General features: G+C 43.2%; 1 protein-coding gene and 1 pseudogene across 1 annotated transcript; both read right to left on the bottom strand.

The window, feature by feature from the left end:
* Positions 1–12,656: 12,656 nt before the first annotated feature.
* LOC110150839 (poly(A) polymerase alpha-like) lies at positions 12,657–13,622 on the bottom strand (annotated as a pseudogene).
* A 779-nt stretch (positions 13,623–14,401) lies between these two features.
* Positions 14,402–21,965, bottom strand: DPPA4 (developmental pluripotency associated 4). The gene is made up of 7 exons (XM_070455204.1): positions 21,945–21,965; positions 19,968–20,118; positions 18,675–18,844; positions 18,538–18,588; positions 18,152–18,419; positions 16,136–16,331; positions 14,402–14,432 (listed from the first exon to the last, which is right to left on the bottom strand). Exons 1-7 carry the CDS (start codon positions 21,963–21,965, stop codon positions 14,402–14,404), a joined length of 888 nt encoding a protein of 295 aa, XP_070311305.1.
* Positions 21,966–25,358: the final 3,393 nt, after the last annotated feature.

The raw sequence follows: 25,358 nt of genomic DNA, 5'->3' as shown, positions 1-25,358 counted from the left end.
CTCTGCTTTTTAATATGCTGTCTAGGTTGGTCATAACTTTCCTTCCAAGGAGGAAGTGTCTTTTAATTTCATGGCTGCAATCACCATCTGCAATGATTTTGGACCCCAAGAAAATAAAGTCAGCCACTGTTTCCCCTGTTTCCCCATCTATTTGCCATGAAGTGATGGGACTGGATGCCATGATCTTAGTTTTCTGAATGTTGAGCTTTAAGCCAACTTTTTCTCTTTCCTGTTTCACTTTCCTCAAGAGGTTCTTTACTTCTTCACTTTCTGCCATAAGGGTGGTGTCATCTGGATATCTGATGGGTAGCTTTAACTTAGTACTATGAAGTGTGCTTCAAAGTCCAAGGACTCTGTCTCGATTTGCTTAAAAACTGGGGGGCGCAGTGGTAAAGAATCTGCCTGCCAATGCAGGACATTTGAGTTTAATCCCTGGGTGGGGAAGATCCCCTGGAAGAGGAAATGGCAACCCACTCCAGTGTTTTTGCCTGGAGAATCCCATGGACAGTGGAGCCTGCCAGGCTACAGTCCATAGGATAGAAAAAAATCAGACATGACTGAGCACACACAAATGCATGGTTGGAAAAATAAACTATGAAACTCCAGCCAGACTCTCAAAATCAAATCCTTGAGGACAGGACAAGACCCAGACATCTGTGCTTCAACAAGCCCTCGGGGTAGTTCTTCCAGGACCTAAAATCTATAAACATTGGCTAGATCAGGGTGTGACCGAATGGTTTTGGATTAAGCAGACAATGCTTGGAATCCTGGCTCCTCCCTTTCAGGGTGGAAACTGAATTGGCCCATAGAGATTCAGCCGAGAAAACATTTCTTCTCCCCACTTGGGTGTGGTCCCACCTGACAGGCTTTTTCTGGATGATTTAGAAGAAAGTTGATCTGGAAGCCTGTACAGAATGAGTCCAGTGCCTTAGGTTAAGATAGGACTTTGAGTGGAAAGACCAGTCAGTACCTTATTTCTTAGCATTTATTACAATGTAATTATCTTATTTATTTCCTTGGGCTTTTTATCAACTGCTTTTTGAAAACATTACAGTATGGGAAAGTTCAAACATATAAAAACAGACAGTAATATCTTCAGTCCTCATGGATCAGTCATCAAGCTTTGACAACTATTGACCCCCAGCTAATCTGATTCAGGCTTCCTTATTAGCTCAGATGCTAGAGAATCTGCCTACAATGCAGGAGGCCCCAGTTCAGATCCCTGGGATTCCCAGGAAGATTCCCCTGGAGAAGGAAATGGCAACCCACTAGAATATTCTTAACTGAGGAATCCCATGGACAGAGGAGCCTGGCGGGCTACAGTCCATAGTAGCGTTAGTCGCTCAGTCGTGTCCAGCTCTTTGCGACTCCACAGATCGTAGCCCTCCAGGCTCCTCTGTCCATGGGATTCTGCAGGCAAGAATACCGGAGTAGATTGCCATTCCCTTCTCCAGGGCATCTTCCCAACCCAGGGATCAAACCCAGGTCTCCTGCATTACAAGCAGATTCTTCACTGTCTGAGCTACAGGGAAGAGAATGGGACACAACTGAAGCAATTTAGCACGCACGCAGTCTGATTTAATCTGAACAGCCACCTATTCTCCCTCCCTTGGGTTATTTTGAAGGAAATACCAGACTTCGTATCTTTCAAAAATTCAGGAAAAAAGGGCTTTTTCTAACCACAGTTCCATATGGATCTATGAAATAAAATGCATCACCTAGGGCTTCCCTGATAGTCCAGTGGTTATGAACCCGCCTCGAAGGGCAAGGGACACCAGTTGGACCCCTGATCCAAGACCCCACATCCCAGGGAGTGACTAAGACCATGAGCCACAACTACTGAGCCCGTGCTCTAGAGGCCAAGGGCGGCAACTACTGGAGCTCGTGCACAGAGAGCCCACACTCCCCTGCGGTGAGGGGTCAAGTGGCCCCGCCCACCGACTAGAAAAAGCCCGTGTGCAGCCAGAGGCCCACTGCCGCCCAAAGCAGAATTAGAATACATTTCTAAAGTCTTTTTTAAAGGCATTACCTATTTCGAATATATTTTACTTACTACATAAGTTAAATATGTAAAGCATTGTGTTGTTTTGTTTAGATAAACGTTTTTCAGAAGCTTTTTTGTTTTCAGTCAAAGGAACATGCTCTATAATTTTGCCCCCTGCGTTGCAAGGCAGTTCTAATACATAAGAGGGAAAACTGGAGGCACTCAAAGCTGTAAGAGAGCTCCCAGAACACTGGCTCTGAGAAGCAGCGGTTCTGGGCACTGTGGCACGGTGTCCCTCTCAGGCAGAAGGGATCGCTGCTGAGTTCTTCCATTTCCTGAGGAGAAAAGGATAACTTGCACCCTGAGAGATGTTCCCAACCTTGCTACATCATCCTTCATTTCAAGAATCCCCGCTTACAAGGATTACTGAAATTTTATTTCTACTTTAGAGCACTACTTGCAGATCTTCACCTTCTGATCAACAATATATTAGCAGATTTCTTTTTCTTTCTTTTCTTTCTTTTTTTTTTACAGAAAAAAAAAAAAAATCTCTGTCAGGAAGCAACAGTCACAATTAGGAGAATCTTAAATTCAGAATCCAAACTAGTAAGGGCTATCTTGTGTTCTGCACTGACTCAGAGGATGTGGTTAGGACAGAGCCTGACAGTCAGGTGAGATGAGGAAGCAAGGAAAACTTTCAATGAATGGATAGGGAGTTAATCTGGTTGTAGATTCTTCAATAATAGTTGCAAATTTAGCCCCACCAGCAAGTGATCTTGGCCAGTTGAACCAAGTCTTGTCTCACCCTCCTCTTTCCATATTGAATGCATTCTGCATTTTCACCAAGATAAATCTCCTATGAGACATGGAATAACTGGGAGACATGTTGACGTTGGAAAGCTCGATTCATGTTGTCCTCTTGACGTGGCTGAAGATTGGTGCCAAAAATTTTTGGACCCCTGAGCAATTGCCACTATATGAGGATTGTGGGTAAGGAAGGATGGGGACTCAGGCCAAGAAATGGAAACTGAAATTATTTCCTCCTATGTCCCTATCAGTCATTTGTTCCCTCCTGAGTTTTCCACCTCTCACTCTCTATAAATTCTATCCTACTAGCACTCAAAGATGTTTAACTTCATCCCACTTAAAACACTCAGCTCTTTTAACACTATCATTTTATTCAATTACTATTTGCTCTCTCTCTGTTCTTTCCCAGCTCAACTTTCTGAACGCATCTTTTCTTTATCTTTTAGCTGCACTGGATCTTCATTGCTGTGTGCAGGCTTTTCCAGTTTGGGCGAGTGGAGTCTACTCTCCAGTCGCAGCCTTCTCACTGTGGTGACTCTTGTGGAGCACAGGCTCTCGGGCACGTGAGCTTCAGCAGTCGCAGCACACAGGCTCAGCAGTAGTCGCGCGTGGGCTTAGGTGCCTCGCGGAAGGTGGGGTCTTCCTAGACCAGGCATCGAACCAGTGTCCCCAGCGTTGGAAGGCAGATTCTGAACTACTGACCCACCAGGGAAGCCTTGTACACATCTTTTTACTCTGTCTAGTTCCTTTCCACCTTCGTCTAATTGTTTTTCTGTCTCCTTTCCCACTCCTAAAATATTGATGTCCATCTATTCTTGATCACGTTTTATGCTTCTGTAGAACAGCTTCATCCATTTTTCCAATTTCAACTTCCATCTACATGCTGATGAGTCCTACATATATATTTCTAGCCCAGTCTTTTTACCTGCCTTACTGACCCAAGTTGTTGCATATCCTGCTTATGCCTTTCAAACATAATAAGAAATAAACTCAGTGGACTGCCCCAGCAATCCAGTGGTTAAGACTCCACGCTTCCATTGCAGGGGACATGGGTTCTATCCTTGTTTGAGGAAGTTCTGTATGCCCACCTGCTGCATGTTGGAGTAAAAAAGAAAAAAAAAATTAAAGAAAAGAAATAAATAAACTCAGTGACATCCCTACCAAATTTTTACCACCTTTGGTATTTCTTCTCCTTGAGATGTAATATCATCCACTTAGCCATATAAAGGTGAAAACATAAAACACCCCTTTTCCTTAAATTCCAATAGGTTTAAGTCCTGTGGAGTCAAAGACATATCTTGCTTCCTATCGTTTCTCCTTAATTCTACTGCCATTGTCTTATTTCTTGTCTAAAGCATCTCTAATCATTTATTGAAATTTCTTGCTGACCATAATACCTCCCAGCCAACCTATTCTTTTTTCTTAATTGAAATACAGTTGATTTATAATGTTGGGTTAGTTTCAAGAGTACAGGAAAGTGATTTGATTTTGTATATGTATGTATGTATGTGTATATATATATGTGTGTGTATATATATGCATATATACATATTCTTTTTCAGCTTCGACCCATTATTTTTTTAGCGTATACATTTTAAAAAATTTACTTATCTTTTAATTGAAGGATAATTGCTTTACAGAATTTTTCAACCCATTCTTGATGCTGTGAAATAGCAATATATGTTACCTCAAGCTGAGTTTCATGACTAGGGAATTTAGAATCTATGCACACCAAGGTGGGATAGGAAGCAGTTTGAGAGGTTTCGAATTGGCCTTCCTGCTGCAATAGTTCTTATTCTTCAGGCCAAGGACCCAATATGACAGTTACTTCATGTGACAAATACATCAATTCCAGTTTTTACATTCAGAGACTGGAAAAACAATCCCTGGTTTTCATAACAAAGCAATGGGCCTCCTTGAGCTAGACTTTAGCCAGGACTCAGCTACTACTGGGCTCCTTTAAGCCCTCAAGCTAAGAAGAAGAGGGTCATGATGATAATTGAGATCATAGTCAATACAGACCCTGTGTCCAATAGTCTTTAAAGGTCTCATTTCTCTTTTCCAGTGTACAGTTACATCATTAAATGGTTATGTATCCCTTCGGGGAAAGACTGGAGGAATGAACATAAGCAATATATACTTTGCTTTTTATGGTGGTTATAGAGTCCTTCATAGGAAGCCAACCATCTCATCAACTAGTGGATTCTAGATGTAAAAATCAGTTCAGGTCTGGGAACTAAGCAAGAGATGGTGACTTTTTTATTAGAGTGACTGCCCTCAGCCTCCTGATTCTTTTTTTTTTTTTTTTTTTTGCCTACACTGTGTGGCTTCTGGGACCCCAGTTCCCCAACCTGGGACCTCCAGGGAAGTCCCCTGCTCCTCTATTCTTGACTTTAATTGTAGGTGTTAAGAAGCATCTTTTCTCACAATAGGTAAGTGAACCAATGGAGTAGGAAATGGCAACCCATTCCAGCATTCTTGCCTGGAGAATTTCATGGACAGAGCAGCTGGTGGGCTATAGTCCACAGGGTCACAAAGAGTCAGACACGACTGAGCACACATCAGCAGATGTATCAGATTATTGTTACACACCTTGAACTTGTACAAGTCAGTTCAGTTCAGTCACTCAGTCGTGTCTGACTCTTTGCGACCCCATGAACCACAGCATGCTGGGCCTCCCTGTCCATCACCAACTCCCGGAGTCCACCCAAACCCATGTCCATCGAGTTGGTGATGCCATCCAACCATCTCATCCTCTGTCGTCCCCTTCTCCTCCTGCCTTCAATCTTTCCCAGCATCAGGGTCTTCTCAAATGAGTCAGCTTGTACAGTGGTTTATGTCAATTACATCTCAATAAAACTAGAAATTTTTAAAATAAAAGTAGTTGCTCACCTCTACATTAAAAAAAAAAAATGAAGCAGCATCCTTGTTGGCTTCCCGTCTACTTTGACCCCAGGCACCACGGTCTATTAACCATCTCCACAGCCTCCCGGGAACCAAGCCCCCTTGGCTGCCCTCCAACCCTCCTGGTATTTGTAGCCTCCTGGTTTCTGCTTGTTAAGTGGCACCATCTGGCTCATTGACTTCAGGGCCCATCACCCCCAGAATGACATTAACGAGCCCAGTTCTGTGCCAGCCTCACCTACCATCATCCTGGTCTTCAGAGGACCATTGACCTTCTCAGCAATACTGCTTCCCCTTCTCCATCACATTCCTGATGGCCATGGTGAAAGCTGGGCCCTCCCATGGAGCATCCTCTGGTGGGTTTCCAGCCTCACGTAACATTCCTGCCCTGCAGGTCCACTTTGCTCACCTCTTTATTCCCTCCTCCACCCTCTGCCAGGGAAGCTTGGGCATTTATACTTTGCTTGGCTGTTACTTTCCCCCTCTCCCCAGACCTCTAAGAATCATCCTAGCAGTGAATCTGTCCCATCTCATGAGATCCTTGCTAAGAGCTTAAATCCTGTGCAAAGAGAAAATATTCCTCCAACACAATGAATTCTTGCTTATCTAATGTCATGCTAATGCTAAGTCACGTCAGTCGTGTCAGACTCTGTGTGACACCATAGACGGCAGCTTACCAGGCTCCGCCATCCCTGGGATTCTTCAGGCAAGAACACTGGAGTGGGTTGCCATTTCCTTCTCCAATGCGTGAAAGTGAAGTCGCTCAGTCATGTCTGACTCAGCGACCCCATGGACTGCAGCCTACCAGGCTCCTCCGTCCATGGGATTTTTCAGGCAAGGGTACTGGAGTGTGTGCCATTGCCTTCTCCGATCTAATGTCATAGTCCAGACCTTTCGATCAATTGCTTTTAAAAACTAGCGAAAGAATTATCCCCCTAACTCCTGCCAGAACATGCTGGCTAATGTCTACAGATCCTTCAGTGTATGTTCTCTTTCCTCCCTTGCCAGACCCATCACGTCCTCAGCTGGGTTATGCTGGAATGTAATTCTCAGCTATTGGCCTAGTAGCTGGGAGAGGAATCTGGAGGAGATTTTTGATGGGAGCAACTGTCACGACTATCTTTGGGAGGAGGGGGGCGGGGGCGTTGCGCAGCATCCTCCAGCATGCAGGTTGTGTTAGCTCTTATTAGGGGACTGCAGACCAGCTCTGAAAAGTCTGAGAATTCACAGGGCTGGACAGAGCCAACACTTTCAGGGGCATCCATTCCAATGTCCCCACCTGATGTTTCAGGGTTCAAGATTTTTCCCAATCAGTTTGCTGACTTTAGCATATTAGACCTGCCTTGGCTAAAATGTTAAGGCTCTGTAGCTCTGCAATTAGCTGTTAGAGCTCCTGTTTGCGGTTCAGCTGTGTCCACCCATCTAACAGCGGGAGATGCGGGCCTCTGGAAATTACTAGATGCTTTTTGGCTCTCACATCTCATATTTAGTCCTCCAATGCTTGTTAATGGCCCTCAGTTTCTCATTATCCCAGTGATGGACATTAATACAACTTACCAGTAAGCAGCCAACTCCACTAACTTTACAGGATCTCTGACACCTTTATTTTCCAAATGCCTGAACTATAGCACTTATGAGGGCATTCCCCTCTACCAGGACATTCTGCCGGACTTCCTCCAGTGATACCTTCAGCGACTGGACCACTGTGTGCCAGGGGCTATCCGTCCTCTGCACAGCACTCAGAATGCTGCCCTTCGGTGTTCGCCAGCAGATCAGTGAGTCCATTCCAGAATCTCATCACTTGGTTTCTTCTGACTGCTTCTGGCACGGCGTGTATTTGTTCATGTCTTTCAAGAAGCAGATGGCATGAAGGGACTGGGTGTGCAAGAGACTTGGTATACAAAAAAACCGCAAAGGAAAATAAGAAGGGAGACAGAGGGCCAGGAGAGCTGTAAGACCGTGATGTAGGTCTGACCCATGTAAGGACAGGAAGGGAGTTTGGGTAGGAAGAGTGTTGAAATACAGGGCCATTCTAAGGGTGTTTCAGCAAGGCTGATGACGAGTCCTTGAGTCTAAGGCATAAGACTGCCCCAACTTTAGAATCCCTGCTACTCTTAGTGGCTGGGAGGAATAGATGGAAGTTATAGAGCAGGTGTGAACTTTATAGGAGTGGTGTGCAAGATGGGGCCAGTGACCCGCAGTACAGAGTTGAAAGGCAGGTTGGCCTGATTGTCACACCACAGAGCTATACTCCCTTCACTAGAATCCCTTGAAGAAAGAGGAGAAATAGAGGACACTCAGATTGTGGCACCCTCTTCTGAACACATCAACACTTTATTCTTTTCTCTGCAATTATAATTACACTCAATGATGAGAAAAGAACATGGGCCAAATCACTTGGCTTAGAAATCAATTCAGGAAAAGCATTGACATCTGCCAGTAGCAAGTGAGCTACAGCCAATGGACAGAAGCTCTATGGAAAAAATATTTTCCAACTTGTGAACTGTTAAATGGTAAAGTGTCTTGTTCCATCACTTTATTTCCAGTTGAATCTAATTAAAATTAAGCTTCTTGCCCTTTTCTGACCAGCACTATTATCAGTCTTAGCAGAGACTTTCTGGGTCCACAACTCAGAAGGGGTAGTAACAGCAGCTAGGGCAACAGCAACAGGGTTTTCCCATCTTGACCTTTTTCTCAAATGTAGTAATTGTACAGACTCTTAGTCTGAGTTATTTATCACAAATCTTTTAGCCATGTGAAAGGTAGTGACTACTTCAATCTTCTTGCCTCAGGTAGGGTGTTGCTGAGGCATTGCTGAACTCTCTCTTTTTTGTTCTTTTAGTTGATATATGTGTATATATATATATATATATATATATATATATATATTTCTTTCATTCTTAGAAAGATAATATCAAGTCTCTTCTCAAATGTGACAATCTCTGGACCTTTTCTGCTAAGGTGAGCATGTTCTTCAAACATATCTCTCTCATCATCAGTGTCCAAAAGTAAGCTACTACTACCATTTTTAATGAATGCTATTTATTTCAATAGTTCAACATGGAATGTGGAAAGAGTAATGTATGAGAATAGACACTAAGAATAATGTCCTCCCCTTTTTTATCTGCCTGCTTTCTTTATGGCCTTGCTTTATGCCAAAATTAGGCAAAATGATTCAGTGTAAGAATCATGATTTTATACCACTAATGCCTTCCCAAAAAGTGACTTTAAAAAATAAAGTGTGTTTACACAAAATTGCTTTTTCTTTCCTGCAGAGAATAAGAGAGAAATAAAAAGTTAATAAAAGAATTCACATTCCCATCTTTGTTCTAAGCAGCACAAATTCCCAATTTACTAACCTTGCTATCACTACTCAAATTATATTGTTGGCACCAGCTACATAAAGTGTCTCAAGGTAGCCCATCCATAGGAGCAGACTGGTTGGCCAGGGAAATATTCTGTTTAGAGCAACTTAATAGTTGATATTCTCTTTGGGGCAACAGAAACTAAGAAAGAATGAAATAAAATAGTCATAAATAACATTTGCATAGACCTTCAATGAGTGAAGTATATTATACATCTCTAATTAATTATATGAGATATTAATATATTAATGTCTCATTTATTTTTATAATCCTGTGAGATAAATATCATCATTATTACTATTTAGGTAATGGATAATATCAACCATCTATTAAAATAGCACATGTGTTCTCAAACCTAGGTGTTAGACTCCTTACTTGCTTAGTCTTTGCAAGTTATTAATACTTTATAAAACACACATATGTATCATCTCTTTTGTTTCATAGGCCCCACCCACAGGTCAGATCATTGCATTAGATACTAGTTGAGTTATATTAACAACGTCTTCGAATTTAACACAGTTGATGGTTACCTTCATTTCACAATACCCTCCACACTACATACAACCCGCCTGCATCCCATTTGTCGTTGTTCAGCTGCTAAGCTGTGTCTGACTTTTTCTGACCCCATGAACTGCTACACTCCAGGCTTCCCTGTCCTTTACTATCACCCTGAGTTTGCTCAAACCCATGTCCATTGAGTCAGTGATGCCATCCAACCATCTCATTCTGTCATCCCCTTCTCTTCTTGCCCTCAATCTTTCCAAGCATCAGGGTCTTTCCCAATGAGTTGACTCCTCACATCACGTGGCCAAAATATTGGAGCCTGTTTCAGCATCAGTCCTTCCAATGAATCCTGTGGGTTGATTTCCTTTAGGATTGACTAGTTTGATTGCCTTTCTGTCCTAGGGACTCTCAAGAGTCTTCCCCAGCACTAGCGTTCCATTACTGCCTTCTTTTACTCTACATAACTTCTTACACACTGCATTCTCCTTAAGGCCAGATATTTGCTTACAGAGGAACATATTTAAATGCATTCTTATTGCAAGAAACATAGCTATCATTAACCACATTATGACACAACCCCAAATATTTTTCTAGAGTTAATCCATAACTCTAGGCCTACAATATACCACTTTTCTCATTACACATTGGCCCAGAAAATTCATCAGAATCCCAGCAGGATTTTTGTTGCAAAACATGACATGCTGATTCTGAATTTATATGTAAAGGATTCCTTAAATCAATAACAAGAAAACAAATAATCCCTTCTCCCCAAAAGAACAAAATAATTTAACTGCTATTCCATCAAGAATCTATATGGAGGGTAAATTAACACCACAATTAAGATACTGCTGTACACTCAAGTGGGCTTCCCAGGTGACACTAGTGGCAAAGAACCCTCCTGCCAATGCAGGAGATGTAAGAGACCTGGGTTTCATCCCTGGGTTGGGAAGATCCCCTGGAGGAGGGCATGGCAACCCTCCATGGCTATGGTCCATAGGGTTGTAAAGAGTGGGACATGACTGAAATGACTTAGCACACACATACATTAAAACGGGTAAATTTAACTGTATGTAAATAAAACTGTATGTTCAATAAAAACTAAGGCTAGAGAGATTAAATAAATTCCGAAAGCCACACAACTTTGAAATGGCTAATAAGTGCTTGGCGATTACAGATCACTTCAGTGTAGAAAAGGTGGAGACAAAACACGGTAGATATCACAGCAGTTACTTTTGGCTGAGTGCCTGTCACTTTCCTAACATGATTTTTGAAAAAAGAATTTTTTTTCAACCTAGCAAAGGTGAGCTGTTAACTTCACTGAGCTTTGAGGATAGAAACTTAACTGCCCTCAAAGTTTGAGCTCTTGTGTTTTTTTCCCCATTTTTTAAATATTTTAATTGGCTGTACCAGGTCTTAGTTGTGACATGCAGACTTTTTTTGGAAGAGCTTTTTATTCAGAGAAGGTAATTTCAAAACCACAATGAAATCTGAAGATGTCCTATAAAAAGGGACAGCTGTATGATAGTAGAAGTATGTGAAAGCCTTGGTTTGGCAATTACACATGAGTTCAAGTGGAAAGCATGTGAACTCTCAGATGAGGCATGTGGGTATCTAGTTCCCTGACCAGAGATCAAACTCTTCCCCCTGCATTGGGAACTCAGGGTATTAATCACTAGGCCACCAGGCCAGTCCATCTTGTGTTTCTTAACAGTAAGATATAAGTGATTTTCAACCCAGTATATATAAAAAAGATAAGTTTAGTAGTTTTAAGAATCAGAATATATCAAAGAATGATACCAATGAAGCAAGATTTAATCAGGGCTTTTGAGGAAGAGCAAAAGAACTTCGGACATTCATTTTCATTACAGCTACATGAGTCCTGAGACAGAGAAAATCCTGCCCAGTCTCTGTGAGCCTCTTATATAACCCTCATCAGTTATAAATTCCCCTCTTGTCATCCTCTTTGTCATCCATCGTAAGAAAAAAGAGGGCCTCCTCAATATATTATATATATATATGTATATTTATGTGTGTGTGTATACATATATATATATATATATTATATATACTGAGGTCTCAGTATACAAATCCTAGGAGTGACAGACACCATTTCCTCTCTGATCACCAAACCCTTTTTCTTTGAGGTAAAATTTATAGTAAAATACACAGATCTTTAGTGTCCTATTTGATAAGTTTTGAAAAATGGTAATCAACTCCCTAGTCAAGACAGAAAATACTTCCCTCACCAAAGAAGTCTCTTTTTGCCCCTTCCAGGAAATGACTCCCACCCTATGCATTAGTCGAATAAAGAGAAGTATTATTTTTCACCTTGGGTAGTAGACTGTAGATGATGAAAAGAGTTACGGAGGGGGGCTGGTGCACTGGGAAGACCCAGAGGGATGGGGTGGGGAGGGAGGTGGGAGGGAGGGATCGAGATGGGGAATACATGTAAATCCATGGCTGATTCATGTCAATGTATAACAAAAACCACTACAATATTGTAAAGTAATTAGCATCCAACCAATAAAAATAAATGGGAAAAAAAAAAGTTACGGAGGAAGAACACTGGGCGTCAACACAACAGAGTTTTTCCTGCCCAAGAGGTAACTCGCAGCAATTACTTTCCAAAAGAATATAGACAGGGCAGAGGTTTATTTTAAAATACAGATTTCTAAGTAAGTTGCAATCTGTCTCCTTTCCTAATTCACTTCAAACCTTTTCATTCATCATTCATTGAGTAAGTATCTATTGAGCACCAACCATGTGTTCGGCGGTTCTAGGAGGCTGTGATGCCCACATGCACAAACAAAACTGACAAATCTTTTTATACTATTGGGGAAGACAAACAAATTATAAATTAGAGGAGATAAGCATTAAGGAAAAGGGGGCGTGGGGTATAAGGCACTTTAGCAAGGCCTTGTAAGTCATTACAAGGACTTTGGTTTTCCCTCTGAATCAACAGGATCAAAGAGAGGGTTTTGAGCATTGTCATGATCCAACATATTTCAGAAGGATCATTTCATATACACAATGGAGTATGTTATTTTTCAGTGTCTATAATCAACTTTATTTTAATATAATCTAAACACATATCATTTAGAAAATACCAAGAAAAATGTATGTACAAGAGTTGATGCTATCGCATTTGGACAAAGCTGGCAAGTTCCTGCTACAAGCATATCCCAGGAGATACCACCGAGGAAAACCTAATACATTGGAGTAGATGTTGTGGTATTTGGCCCACAGTTTGATAGCCTTCAGGGTTAACCTGAAGTTGTCAATGTTTGATACTAGATGTAAAACATCTCATAAAACCATTGCATTGATTTGCAATGAAATCAAAACCCTGCAATCATTAAGACTTCTTAAACACATGTAAATTTTTAAGCAGACTGTCATGTTTTAAGTCCAAGTTTCCTGGAATGGTCTGCAGTGCTAATCTTGCAAAGAAAACATCGATCTCTATCCCATCAAACAGTTTGATAACTGGTACAAATGCCTCTTCAACAGCTCTTACATCTTTTACTTCTCCCTGTAATTTCAACTTATAGAATGAGGTGAAAAAGTCACTTCAGTCAACATGTCTTGGTACAACACACAGTGCATCGATATTGGCATTTTTTTGTATGCGCTCCGCATCTGTGATATCCAGATGTGAACATTTCCCCATCAGCATGTTCAGTTACAGACTGCGGACGCTTCTTGCTTTCACCGACTTCTCGTATCCAGTCTTTCACCAGCTTAATCTTCCCAAAATTAAAATCCTACACTGAAGTTCCTCTATCTCTTCCAAAACCCCAAAGGGCTTCAGAGTCTCCACTAGTTTCCGTGTAAGTAGGCAGTTAGTCTCCTTGGGGGCTGCTAAGCGGGAGGGGTAAGAAATGCCACAGTGCTTCTGTGGTGGGCGTTTGCTGCGATCCCTGCCTTGTAACAGCAAACAGCTTCGTCCCAGCCGGCACCCCGCCCAGCCGGCACCCCACCCAGCCCTACTCCGCCCTCCTCGCCTGCAGCCGCCGCCTACTCTGGGCAGGATCCACTGAGATGGGAAGCAGGGGCATCGGCTGCCTCAGCCCTGGTCCAGCCTCACTCCGGCTCCGGCCTAGAGTATTTTTATTTTAAAATACAAGTTTTAATTTAAAAATTTTCTAGTTGCCTTTTTACTAGAGGCACTATAATGTATCATTCAATCTGGAACACTTAAAAATTATATATAACTCACATATGTATAAAATAGACATCTTAAGTGCATAGGTTGTGAATATTTACATATGGATGGGTGCATCTAAGTAACTGACACCAAAAAGAAGGTAAGCTCACCTAATTACACTGAGACAAGAGGCATCATCAGGACTGATTGCTTCCCTGTGAAAAGATTCTTTGGGGCAAGGATATTGTCAGTGACAACATGTTTCTGCTTGTACCATGCCTGGTGATGATAAGGTTGAATATCTGGTTGAGGTGTACATGACCAAACTGCAACTGTTGCCTGTAAGATCTGTCTTGTCCAATGTAGAAATTTACTTGAGGCATTTTCAAGCAAATTAATTCTATCCGGTGACTTAGTATTTTTAAATGTCCCCATCTCCTTCATCCTCTGCTCCCTTAGGGCTGGGCATCTTTGGAGAGACAGTCACTTTGGCTTGTGTTTCCCATCAGTTCACAGGCTTTCTTTCTTCATGTGACCTTGTAAGCAGGCTGTGTACCCTGGAAGCCAGACGCATGGAGAGTGTGGAGTGGCCCCACTGTCTAAAGTCTAAAGTCACCGTGGAGTTGATTGTAGTCACTTCTCTATCATTAATTATAATCATAGCTGTACCCTTTTACTGCTATTATGATCTCACTGCAGGCTTTTTGTTAATACTTTATTCCTACAAAGCAAATGAAATGTTTCAGAATTGAGAGGAAATATCAGTTGCATTCTTGAAGAGAACCAAGAAACCCACCCTGAAATCCCAATAAAATCTCCCTTAAACTTTAGGACCATGTGTGGAAAGCATGTGGCCATGTCATCAAGAAATGACAATATGCAAGTTATATTATTCTCTAATATGTTCTCGTCCTGTGCAGCTCATGGGCAGGAGAGGCCCCACGGGGAACTTAAACCATTTGCCCAGTGGCCCAAGAATGTTGTTAAAAGGCTATCCAAAGTGACCTCCATTGTATTCAACTTGCTTGACAAAGGATTGTGGCAGGAAACAGAATAGCTGAAATGGGAAAGATGAGTGCAGACTCACATCCTTCCTCCTGTGGGACGTGGTATCTGTGCCAGGGCCTGAAGGCTGGCATTCTGGCTGTGGATGGGAAGTCTAGCTGGAAACTCTTCCCCCCACCACCTGAGTCTTCAGTTTTCCAACTGCCCTAGACTTCTGGCGTTCAGTCATGATGATCCCAAACGTGGGCCCCCAGCAGGCCAACAGAGAGCTTGGAATGAAGCCCAGGATGGTTTCCTGTACAACTGTGGGGTGAGGAGCTGGATCCCTGGGAACCAAGTCTGGGCTGAGCCAGCCCCTCTATTCAGAGGGATGGATCTCTTTCCATCTGCCTCCTCCATAGGCCCCTCTCCTAAGCTAAGCCCAGAAGCACACTCAGCACTTGGGAAGTGCTCAGCAGAAAGCATTACAGTTCCCTCTGAGCATCCTGCCACTCCCCCATTGGCGCCTTTCTGAAAAGACCTCCCATGGCAGCCTCCACTTCCCTCCTCCCCTTACTCAGCCAACCCAAATCCTCTACATTCTGTATTGCTTTCAGTCCTCACCAATCTATTATCTGTCTCTTCTTCAGCTCCATTCGATATGACACTGCTGCTCCTTGAAGCTGTCCAGCCCCAAAGCAGCTCTTATCCTCATTCGTGTTTAAGTGTAATTACCAAATAATTCTCTAGTAGACCCAGGTTTCTTTTTTGGCACCTATAGAAGGTGCCAGGCCCTTTAAACATGAGAGACTGAATTATCCCACATGATTTTTCTAATAGATCTTGTATCCTACCCTCCTCGGCTGTGTAAGCCTCGGTTCATTTCCTTGCTTAAAACCTTTTAGTGGTCCATCACCCAGGGATGGTCTGAAGCTTATTTTCCATGACATTCTGTCACTACTGGCAATTTCTTTATCCTAAGTCCTTTCACAACCTTGGCATTGATCCCTATACTGAAAAATGATCTTATATCCTCCTTTACATCTAGATAATTCTTCCTTTAAATTAAGAACCTTCCTGTTTGATCACAGTCATCACATGGTGACACAGTTGTTTACATAGCAGTTATCCCCATTATACTGTAGGCCACTTAAGGGTTTTTTTGCTGGTCATTATTTCTGTGTAGTACATATACCTGGGACATAGTAATTATACAGTGGTTACTGCCTCAAAGTTATGGGTCTCCATATGCATTAAGCCTTGACCTAAAAATGTTCTTTTTCCTAGGAATATACTTTCCTAGTGAGAATTTTTGTAAACTCTTTACTGACAACTTGTGCTTGAAATGCAGGGCTAATTGAGATAAATACGCATCTCCTTTCTCCCTCCAACTAAAAACGCGATGCCCACATTCAGTGTAGAAGAGTTCCGGGTAATTACCTGTGTACACACTCGGGACACAGCATGTTGTCCTCCAGGTGTGGGGGCGGGAAATCGCCAGAAGGTATCAGGAAGAGGGCGGACACCCTCCTTCGCTTTCCAGGCACCCAGGCCTGCCCAGCATGAAACTGTAAACGAGCCCAGCCGCCTGTGTCAGCTGGGAGACTTCTCCCGTGGACCACGCACCACCGGACCTCTGGGGAAGGAACAGAGAGGCAAGGATGAGCACAGCAAGACCCAGGCCTAATGTCTGAGTCTGCACCACGGCCTGTGATACAACTAACTGTCTTTCTCAAGTGCCAGCTCTCAGACACCAACACTGGAGACCTGCTTATTCCATTCTGTTCATCTTAGAAAATAATGCAAAAACAGCTCCTGGAAAATTTTTTTTAAAAGAAACAAATAATACAGTTGGATGTGTAGAGGCAAGTGGGCAGATGACCGTGTGTTCTGGGGTGGGGCGGGGTCAAACCTTACCTCTGCCCAGCTGGGATTCTAACCAAAACATTAACAAGGGGAAAACAGTTGATGAGTTCAGGCAGCACACACAATTCAGGGGAAAAAAGCAAAAACTGGCTCAAAATGGCAGCTTAGGATATTCCTTCTTATATAACATCTTCCGACAAAGAACAATACATTTGTAAAGAAATGACAGGACAAAGGGAAGCAGTTTGATGCTCCCACGGGTGGCAAACAGTGGGAAGGTAAATATACGAGAAGAAACTCATGGATGAGGTATGTTTGCAGGTTACTCTGGATAAATCTGTCTCTAGCAAAAGGAAAATAGATAGCTTGCCTTTAGGCGAGAAAGGGAGAACGTTTTCTGGGTTTGCTGCTTCTTAATTGCCTTCAGCTCAAGATTTTTATGGCAAAAAGCATTCATTCTGCTTCCCTTCAAGAGAAACATTAAGCCAGATTACATCTGGGAAGGCCATCAGTTCAGCTGTCTCATATCTTAAAAAAAAATTTTTTTAAAAACTTTTTTAGTGACATCAATGGTTTAATGGAGAGGGGTATCTTACACATCTGAAGCAAAGTCCTGGACTAACAGCCCACTGTGTGCAAAAGACACTGGGCAAGATATGGTCCCAGGCTCTCTCCTGAGGGGCAGGGGAGGTCACTAGAGGACAGGGGTCTCAACAGACATTGCCATGTGCTAACCAGCACACGTCCTCCTTCATTTTACTCCTTGATAAAAGAGCCTCTTGATGAAAGTCAAAGGGCAGAGTGAAAAGTTGGCTTAAAGCTCAACATTCAGAAAACTAAGATCATGGCATCCGGTCCCATCACTTCATGGCAGATAGATGGGGAAACAGTGGGAACAGTGGCAGACTTTACTTTTTGGGCTCTAAAATCTCTGCAGATGGTGACTGCAGCCGTGAAATTAAAAGATGCTTACTCCTTGGAAGGAAAGTTATGACCAACCTAGACAGCATATTAAAAAGCAGAGACATTACTTTGCCAACAAAGGTCCATCTAGTCAAGGCTATGGTTTTTCCAGTGGTCATGTATGGATGTGAGAGTTGGACTATAAAGAAAGCTGGGTGCCAAGGAATTGATGCTTTTGAACTGTGGTGTTGGAGAAGACTCTTGAGAGTCCCTTGGACTGCAAGGAGATCCAACTAGTCCATCCTAAAGGAGATCAGTCCTGAATGTTCATTGGAAGGACTGATGTTGAGGCTGAACTCTAATACTTTGGCCACCTGATGCGAAGAGCTGACTCATTTGAAAACACCCTGCTGCTGGAAAATACTGAAGACAGGAGGAGAAGGGGATGACAGAGGATGAGATGGTTGGATGGCATCACCGACTCGATGGACATGAGTTTGAGTAAACTCCGGGAGTTGGTGATGGAGTGCTGTAAGTACTGAAGCTGGCTCACCTGCAAGCCTGTGCTCCACAAGGGAAGGCTCCGTAATCAGAAGCCCACCCACCGCAACGAGAGAAAGCCCATGTTCAGCAACGAAGACCCAGTGCAACTGCATATATATATATATATTTTAATAATGAGCTCACCACCAGTCTCTTGTGTGTGTACTGGCTCCGTCTTCACGGCCCTGGTTGTCATCCTGCTCCAGGCGGCAAACACAGCTTCTGAGTTGGGGGCAAAGGTCGACACAACTCCCTCAAGAGGCGGAGGAGCTCCCTCGAGGGCAGGTGGGCCCTCCGAAGGAGCAGGAGCAGCAGCCCCTTCAGGGCATTCCAGGGGTAGCTCCCCCTTTTCTATCTTTATCCTTTTCGACAGTGACAGGATCCTGGCCTCCTGTGCTGTGGCAGGAAAGTTCTACAAAGAGGGTTTAAAAGATGAAAGACAATTCTTCTGCTCATCTTTTGATGTGAAAATAAGTAATTAGGAGAGAACTAAACCTTCTACTGAGCCACATTCCCTACAGATTACTCACTTTTTGATGAGGGTAAGCATGTTCACAGAGTCGTTTATATCCATCTAGTTTCTAAGACAAGAGGAGAGTGAGTTAGCAATCAGACTACGGTTCGCGGGCTCCCTCCCAGGAGCCTCAGCCCCGCTCTGGACTCTCACCGGGCCTTTGGTGCTGAGTTTTAGCTGCTGGCACCAAGCTCGAATGACGTCCCTGTGGACCAGGTTGACAGGCGGCAGGACAGAAGGAAGAGGGGGGATGGGGATCTGCGTCGGGGTCCTCGGAGGTTTCACACCGTCACAAGTTTGTGATGTGTCTCCTGGACCGCAGGCTGAAGGGGAATGGGAGAGAATGAGCAATAGTTAACTTTAATGTAGACCTTTAACATGTCAAAAGTGCAATCACTTTTAGTTCTCAGTAGTCTAATCCCCACTGTACAATTCAGTGACTCCCAAAAGTTGGCCTAATCTCCGAGGGTGTGCGTGTGCAGTCACGGCTGACTCTTTGTGGTCCCATGGACTGTAGTTCGCCAGGCTCCTCTGTCCATGGGATTCTCCAGGCAAGAATACTGGAGTGGGTTGCCATTTCCTCCTCCAGGGGATCTTCCTGACCCAGGGATCGAACCCTCATCTCCTGCATTGCAGGCGGATTCTTCACCACTGAGCCGCCTGGAAAGCCACAAACTCCAAGGGACAGAACCTCAAACCTAAGGCTGACGACATTTCTGAATCCCTGTTTTCTTACTTCCTAAGACTCCCCACTACTCACACACACTTGCTTTTTTGTGAGAGCAATAAGCCACAGACTCTGAAGAGGCTGAGACTCTAAAGGTCTTGGACCCAAGACCCAAGTGCAGTCCAAGACTGCACTTCTCTCGAGGCTGACCTAGAGAGTGCACTTCCAATTCCCGAGGCAATAACAGAAAGTTTTAGAACTGAGGTCATAAATACTCAGTGATACCTTGCCCTCTCACCACGAGACAATAAAGCACTCAGCAATGCTACACAACTGCTTGTGCCCATAACTCCTGCAGCGCACCCCAGCCGGGGCAGCGCTCCGGTTTCCTGATGCCCCTCACACACTCTTACCATTCAGGAAAGCTGCGAAGGACACACCTCCAGAACAGTCACTATAGTGACACTGGGTATAGGTTATTTACCTAATTATTCTGAGTGAACGACAACCAACCCTCCACCCTGACCTTGACCCAGCTTAGCATAAAGTGAAGCTTCAAAGGTGGGATTTCAAATTTATGCCCATCGGTACTCAGATCTCTACACATTGAGCTCCTTATCTCCCAGCGCAGAGTAGGAGAGAGAATGCTCAGAACCAGGAGGTGAGGCTTCAAAGTGTTGGATTTACAGGATGAAAATGTCTTTCCTACATTTCCAGGAAAACTCCTCAGTCTTCTCAGACCCAAGGAAACACGGTTTGAGGAACGGTGGCTCTCTTACCTGCGCTATTTTTTGTATCTCTTTTTCTTTTGGTCCCCTGTGCTGAGTTTTTTGCTATCTCTGTTTCAGCAGAAGTTCCCAGTCCCTCTTCAACTTCTACTGATGTAAGCCTGCAGCTCATATGTTCTTCAGATTTCTCTGTGGAGTTGTTCTGGGGACAGAGGAACCAGCCAGTCATTGTTTTGGGGTACGACGCACTGCACCCACTGCCTGACCTCGGGTCCCTCCGGTCCAAGGTACTGAGACAATCATTGAGCTGTGTTGGCAGTGCGGAATCCCTTCTGGACATCATCTTAACACTCGGGTTTTTTATAAGAAAGGGAAGCTGCGATGGGGACATGGAAGGTCAATTTGAAAGTGCAAGAAAAGGAGATTCCCTTGCTGCCTTGCGGTTAGGACTCTGTGCTTCCACTGCCAAGGGTCCAAGTTCAATCCCTGGTTGGGGGGTGGGGGAACTAAGATTCTGCAAGCCAATCAGCACAGCTCCCTTCCCCCCCAAAGAAAGATAAGATAAAAGACATAGAAGAAACTAGCCTCTGCTTTGGAGAAAACCCTAAGACCTCTCACCATATCCTTTCTCCCTCACCTGGAAGGTTTTTTTCCCTATTCCCCTCCTTGACCTTTACCAGATAAACCTCTCCCGTACTATGGCTCCAAGCTACTGTCACAAAACTCCTTCCCAAACTATTTACTTTGCCGGAAGGGATATCACTCAACTCTACACACACCACCATCCCTTATATTCATATCCGTAAACTTTAATCCTCTTTCAGAAGCTCACTTTAAGTGTTAAGATCATCTAATAACCTTTACTTTATAGACCAATACAAATCAACTGATTCATTCCTACCACTTGATGTAGGTTTATATTTGCTTGTGTGATTTGATCCATACCTGTTACTCCATTTCATTATGAGGGTAGAATTCCTTTCCCTTCTGTTGTAAGAAATACTGGTCAATTCAAAAGAAACAAGAGAACAGTAGGGATAAAACTGTTTGACAAAGAAACTAACATCTGTTGAATCTATACCTTCTACCAGGTATTGTTCACAGGACAACACTCCTTTTCTTTCTTTCAATTTTCAGATGCAGAAGTTGAGGTTCAGAGGTTACATAACTAAGGACACACAGGTAAGCATTTAAGATAGAAATCAAACCACAAATCATTATTAAAAATCCCAGTTTTAGTCCCAAATCTAAATCCTGTCACCTCCAAATTGGAAGTATGGGACAAATTAACATTTGTATGGCATCTTTACATCTCTATAGCAGGTTTACATTCATACTCAAATCTCACATTTGCATAGCCCTTACACAAATTACTAACTTTGGGGCTGCACAAAAGGGTTGTTTTTTTTTTTTTGCCACACTAAGAGGCTAGTGTGATCTTTGTTCCCCAACCAAGGATCAAACCCTGGCCCCAAGAAGGATCCTGAGTCTTAACCACTGGACCACACAGAAAATTACCCCCTTAGGAAAGTCTTAATTAAAATTGGGAGGGCAAAAATGACCTGGTTCTGGGAAAGAGATCTGGAGAATGCTCCAGCTTCTCTGGCAGAGTAGCTCATTGTTTCTGGACAAGCCCCACAGCCTCTCCAGCCTCAATCGCTGTCTGCAGTGCTCCTCTGTGTGTCTGATTTCTGATTATTCCTTGGCCCTAATGACTAGGGGAAACAGTGAATGCAGATCCAACGACTTTGGTTTTGAACCTGTGTCTATAGAAGGGAAACTAAAGGATCTCATCCAATATACCAGGCGATGATCCTATCCAGGAGTTTTTTTTTAACAAGAGAAGGAAATTCTTAATGGAAGAATCAAGGCATCTTCTTTTCTCCTCAAAAGGAAGTGAGGGATTCTAAGGGAACTCTTAGAATTCCAATTCTAAGGCACCTTCTCTTCTCCTCGAGGAGAGATTAAGTGTGCCCGACAACGATTCACAAAGACAGACAGAAGCAGACCCATTCAGACGGTACTCACCTCCTGGTTGGTGCTCCCCATGCTCAGAAAGGTCAAGGCTGATAAAATGAAGGCTCTCCTTACTTCTGAAATGGCTCCGGCCCAAGATTGCTCTTTAAAAAGTCTCCTCCTCCTTCCGCCCGCCCGTAGGCACTTTCCTTTTCCTGATCCCCTCTGCCCCTCCCCCGTAGCAGGTGAAAGCCAGGCTTGCCTGCTTTCTCATTCACGAGTGACTGTTGTCTGAATGGGACTTCCCCGGTGGCTCAGAGGGCAAAGCGTCTGCCGTCAATGCAGGAGACCTGGGTTCCATCCCTGGGTGGGGAAGATCCCCTGGACAAGGAAATGGCAACCCACTGCAGTACTCTTGCCTGGAAAACCCCATGGATGGAGAAGCCTGGTAGGCTACAGTCCATGGACTCACAAAGAGTCGGACACGACTGAGTGTATGAATGAATATATTCGAGGCCCTTTCCTGTGAGTTTTCTAACATTATCATTGAGGGTGTGGTTCCGGAGACTTCGGGAAGTTGAAAGCTCCTTCAGAAAAATTCCAAGGGAACACTTACAATTCCAACTCTAAGAGTTGGACACGACCTAGCTACTAAACAACAGGACACATTTACTACTTAAGATTTACACCTAAATGGGCTTCCCTGGTGGCTCAGATGGTGAAGCTTCTGCCCGCAATGCGGGAGGCCCGAGGTTCGATTCCTGGGCTGGGAAGATCCCCTGGAGAAGGAAATGGCAGCCCACTCCAGCATTCTTGCCTGGAGAATCCCATGGACAGAGAAGCGGGGTGGGCTATAGTTCATGGGGCTGCAAAGAGTCAGATACAACTGAGTGAGTAACTTGGAAGTACTTGATTGAGTCGTCTTCATTTTCCCAGTGTAACTGAACGTAATGTTTCTGAGTTCTAAAGCAAGAGATACCTAATCCTGGGCAAGATACAGTCTGTAATTTGTGTGTTAATAAATGGGGTGTATGTTGAGATTATAACTTAGAAATTCTTAGGCCAACCACCATTTGGGGAAACACAATTCTGAAAGAATTCACCAACCATTTAAAAAAAAAGAGAGAGAGAGAGATAGCTTATGTCTTACAATAAGAAGGATTAGAATAAGTTAAAATTTTTTTGAGCATAATTAAAAACAATACTACTGAGTTCTTGAATGAAGCAAAAAGCCAAGTAACTTTTTCATATTAATATATATATTATATACATATACATAACATATATATTACATACATATAATCCAAGCAAATAGACATTCAATTATGATGCTTGAAAAGGAGGAGCATTTGGCAGCCCATGATAGGGGTTTAGACTTCATTAAGGAAGTCAGGAAAGTAGATCTGAAGGTAGAGCTTACCTAACTGAACAGAGGAAGGTGGGGAGGGACCAGCCCAACCCTGTTCTGAGGAGGAAAGTGTAAACTGAGTCTGGACAGGGTGGCCTTTCCATCTGTAGGCTGAAAGCAAGGGAAAGCTAACGAAAAATTAAAGATGGTGGTGGAGATGGATGGGAGTGGGTGGACTCTGAAGAGCATTATTTTAAAGATCTCTCTAGGACATCCCTGGTTGTACAGTGGATAAGAATCTGCCTATCAATACAAAGGACACAGATTCAATCCCCTGTCCCGGAAGATTCCGCCTGCCACAGGGGAAGTAAGCCTGTGAAACACAACTATTCAGCCCCCACTCTAGAGGCTGTGCGTTGGAACAAGAGAAGCTTGTGCTCTGTGACTGGAGAGCAGCCCCTGCTCACTGCAGCTAGAGAAAGCCCACACGGCCCCAAAGGCCTGGTGCAGCCAAAATAATTTTTTAAATTTAATTTAATTTTAAATTAAAATTAAAATTTTAATTTTTAAACTAAATTTTTAATTTTTAAATTTAATTTTTAAATTTAATTTAAATTAAAAAAATAAAAGAACGATTTCTCAACTGCAGTGAGGAGAAAGAAGTGGATATGTGTTGAAAAAGAAGACAGATTAGAGAGACATGAGTATTTCTGCCTGGCTTTCTTTTCTCTTTGTTTTTGTACTTCCTCTTCCTCCCCAAATTTTGATTGAATAAAGTAAGCTGAATTAATGAAGCCTATAGTTGTTTACCTGGAGGCAATGAATCCTAAAAAGTCATTAATCTTCATACAGAGAAGACAAAACAGGATTATTTCATACCCAACCACCATGTCACATTTGAGGAGATAGAGATTTTGTGGGAGGTGTGACTGTGGAGGCTGGTTAAAGAACTTGTTTGAATCTCTCTGCACTGTGTATTCATAGAAATGCTATGTTCAACGTTAGGCTTATTTAAAATTTATTGTTGTTGATCCACTAAGTCGTGTTTCACTCTTTGGAACACCATAGGCTGTAGCCTGCTGGGCTCCTTTCTCCATGGGATTTCCCAGGCAAGAATACCGGGGCAGGTTGCCATTCCACTCTCCAGGAGATCTTCCCGACCCGGGGATCGAACCTGAATCTCCTGCTTGGCAGGTGGATTCTTTACTGCTGAGCCACAGGGAAGCCCCATTTAAAATGTACATATAATTCAATTCGTATCCAGAATGATTTTTACCAGTTTAATTATTCAATTATGACACAATTTATGACCATCTACCTTCTAAATCATATCTCTCATAGTGGGAAATTATTGCTCCTTATGGGGTTATTTTATTTTAAGAAACAGGCTAGTCATTTAGAAGTAAATCTAGACAGTAAAGTAGACCATCAGGTTTGTTAGTAACTTTGGTTAAAAAAGGGAAAAACCGGGGACTTTCCTGGTGGTACAGGAAACAGAGATCCTCCTGCAAATGCAGGGGACACTGGTCTCATCTCTGGTCCAGGAAGCTTCCACACGCCACGATGCAGCTAAGTCCCTGAGCCCCCGCCTAGAACCACAGGAGGAGAAGCTGCTGCAATGAGAAGCCGGGGCACCGCAACAGAGTCGCCCCCACCCGCCCCAACGTGCAGCAGTGAAGACGGAGCGCAGACAAAAGCCAATGATTCTTGTTTAAGGAGAAAACTGGAGGTAGATGGTAGAGCTGATATCATGAAGCAGAAAAAACAATCTGTCTCTTTATAATCTCCATCCCAACTTCCTTCCTGCCTGTCTTCCTTCCTTCATGTATTAGGCACAAGTAAAGTTATGACCAACCTAGACAGCATATTAAAAAGCAGAGACACGGGTAGAGAGGGAGGTGGGAGGGGGGATCAGGATGGGGAACACATGTAAATCCATGGCTGATTCATGCCAATGTATGACAAAAACCACTACAATATTGTAAAGTAATTCGTCTCCAACTAATAAAAATAAATGAAAAAATAAAAAATAAAAAGCAGAGACACTACTTTGTCAACAAAGGTCCATCTAGTCAAGGCTATGGTTTTTCCAGTGGTCATGTATGGATGTGAGAGTTGGACTATAAAGAAAGCTGAGC

This window comes from Odocoileus virginianus, chromosome 25 (assembly GCF_023699985.2).
Source record: "Odocoileus virginianus isolate 20LAN1187 ecotype Illinois chromosome 25, Ovbor_1.2, whole genome shotgun sequence".
Classification (NCBI taxonomy): domain Eukaryota; kingdom Metazoa; phylum Chordata; class Mammalia; order Artiodactyla; family Cervidae; genus Odocoileus; species Odocoileus virginianus.
This window is presented reverse-complemented; position numbering and strand designations above follow the sequence as displayed.

Coding starts and splice junctions, on each gene's coding strand:
- DPPA4 (XM_070455204.1), bottom strand. CDS start 21,965: ATGGGGAGCACCAACCAGGAG. Junction 18,845..19,967: donor AGATACAAAAAATAGCGCAG/GTAAGAGAGCCA, acceptor ATTCCCCTTCAG/CCTGCGGTCCAGGAGACACA. Junction 16,332..18,151: donor ACACACACAAGAGACTGGTG/GTGAGCTCATTA, acceptor TTCCTTCCCCAG/AGGTCCGGTGGTGCGTGGTC.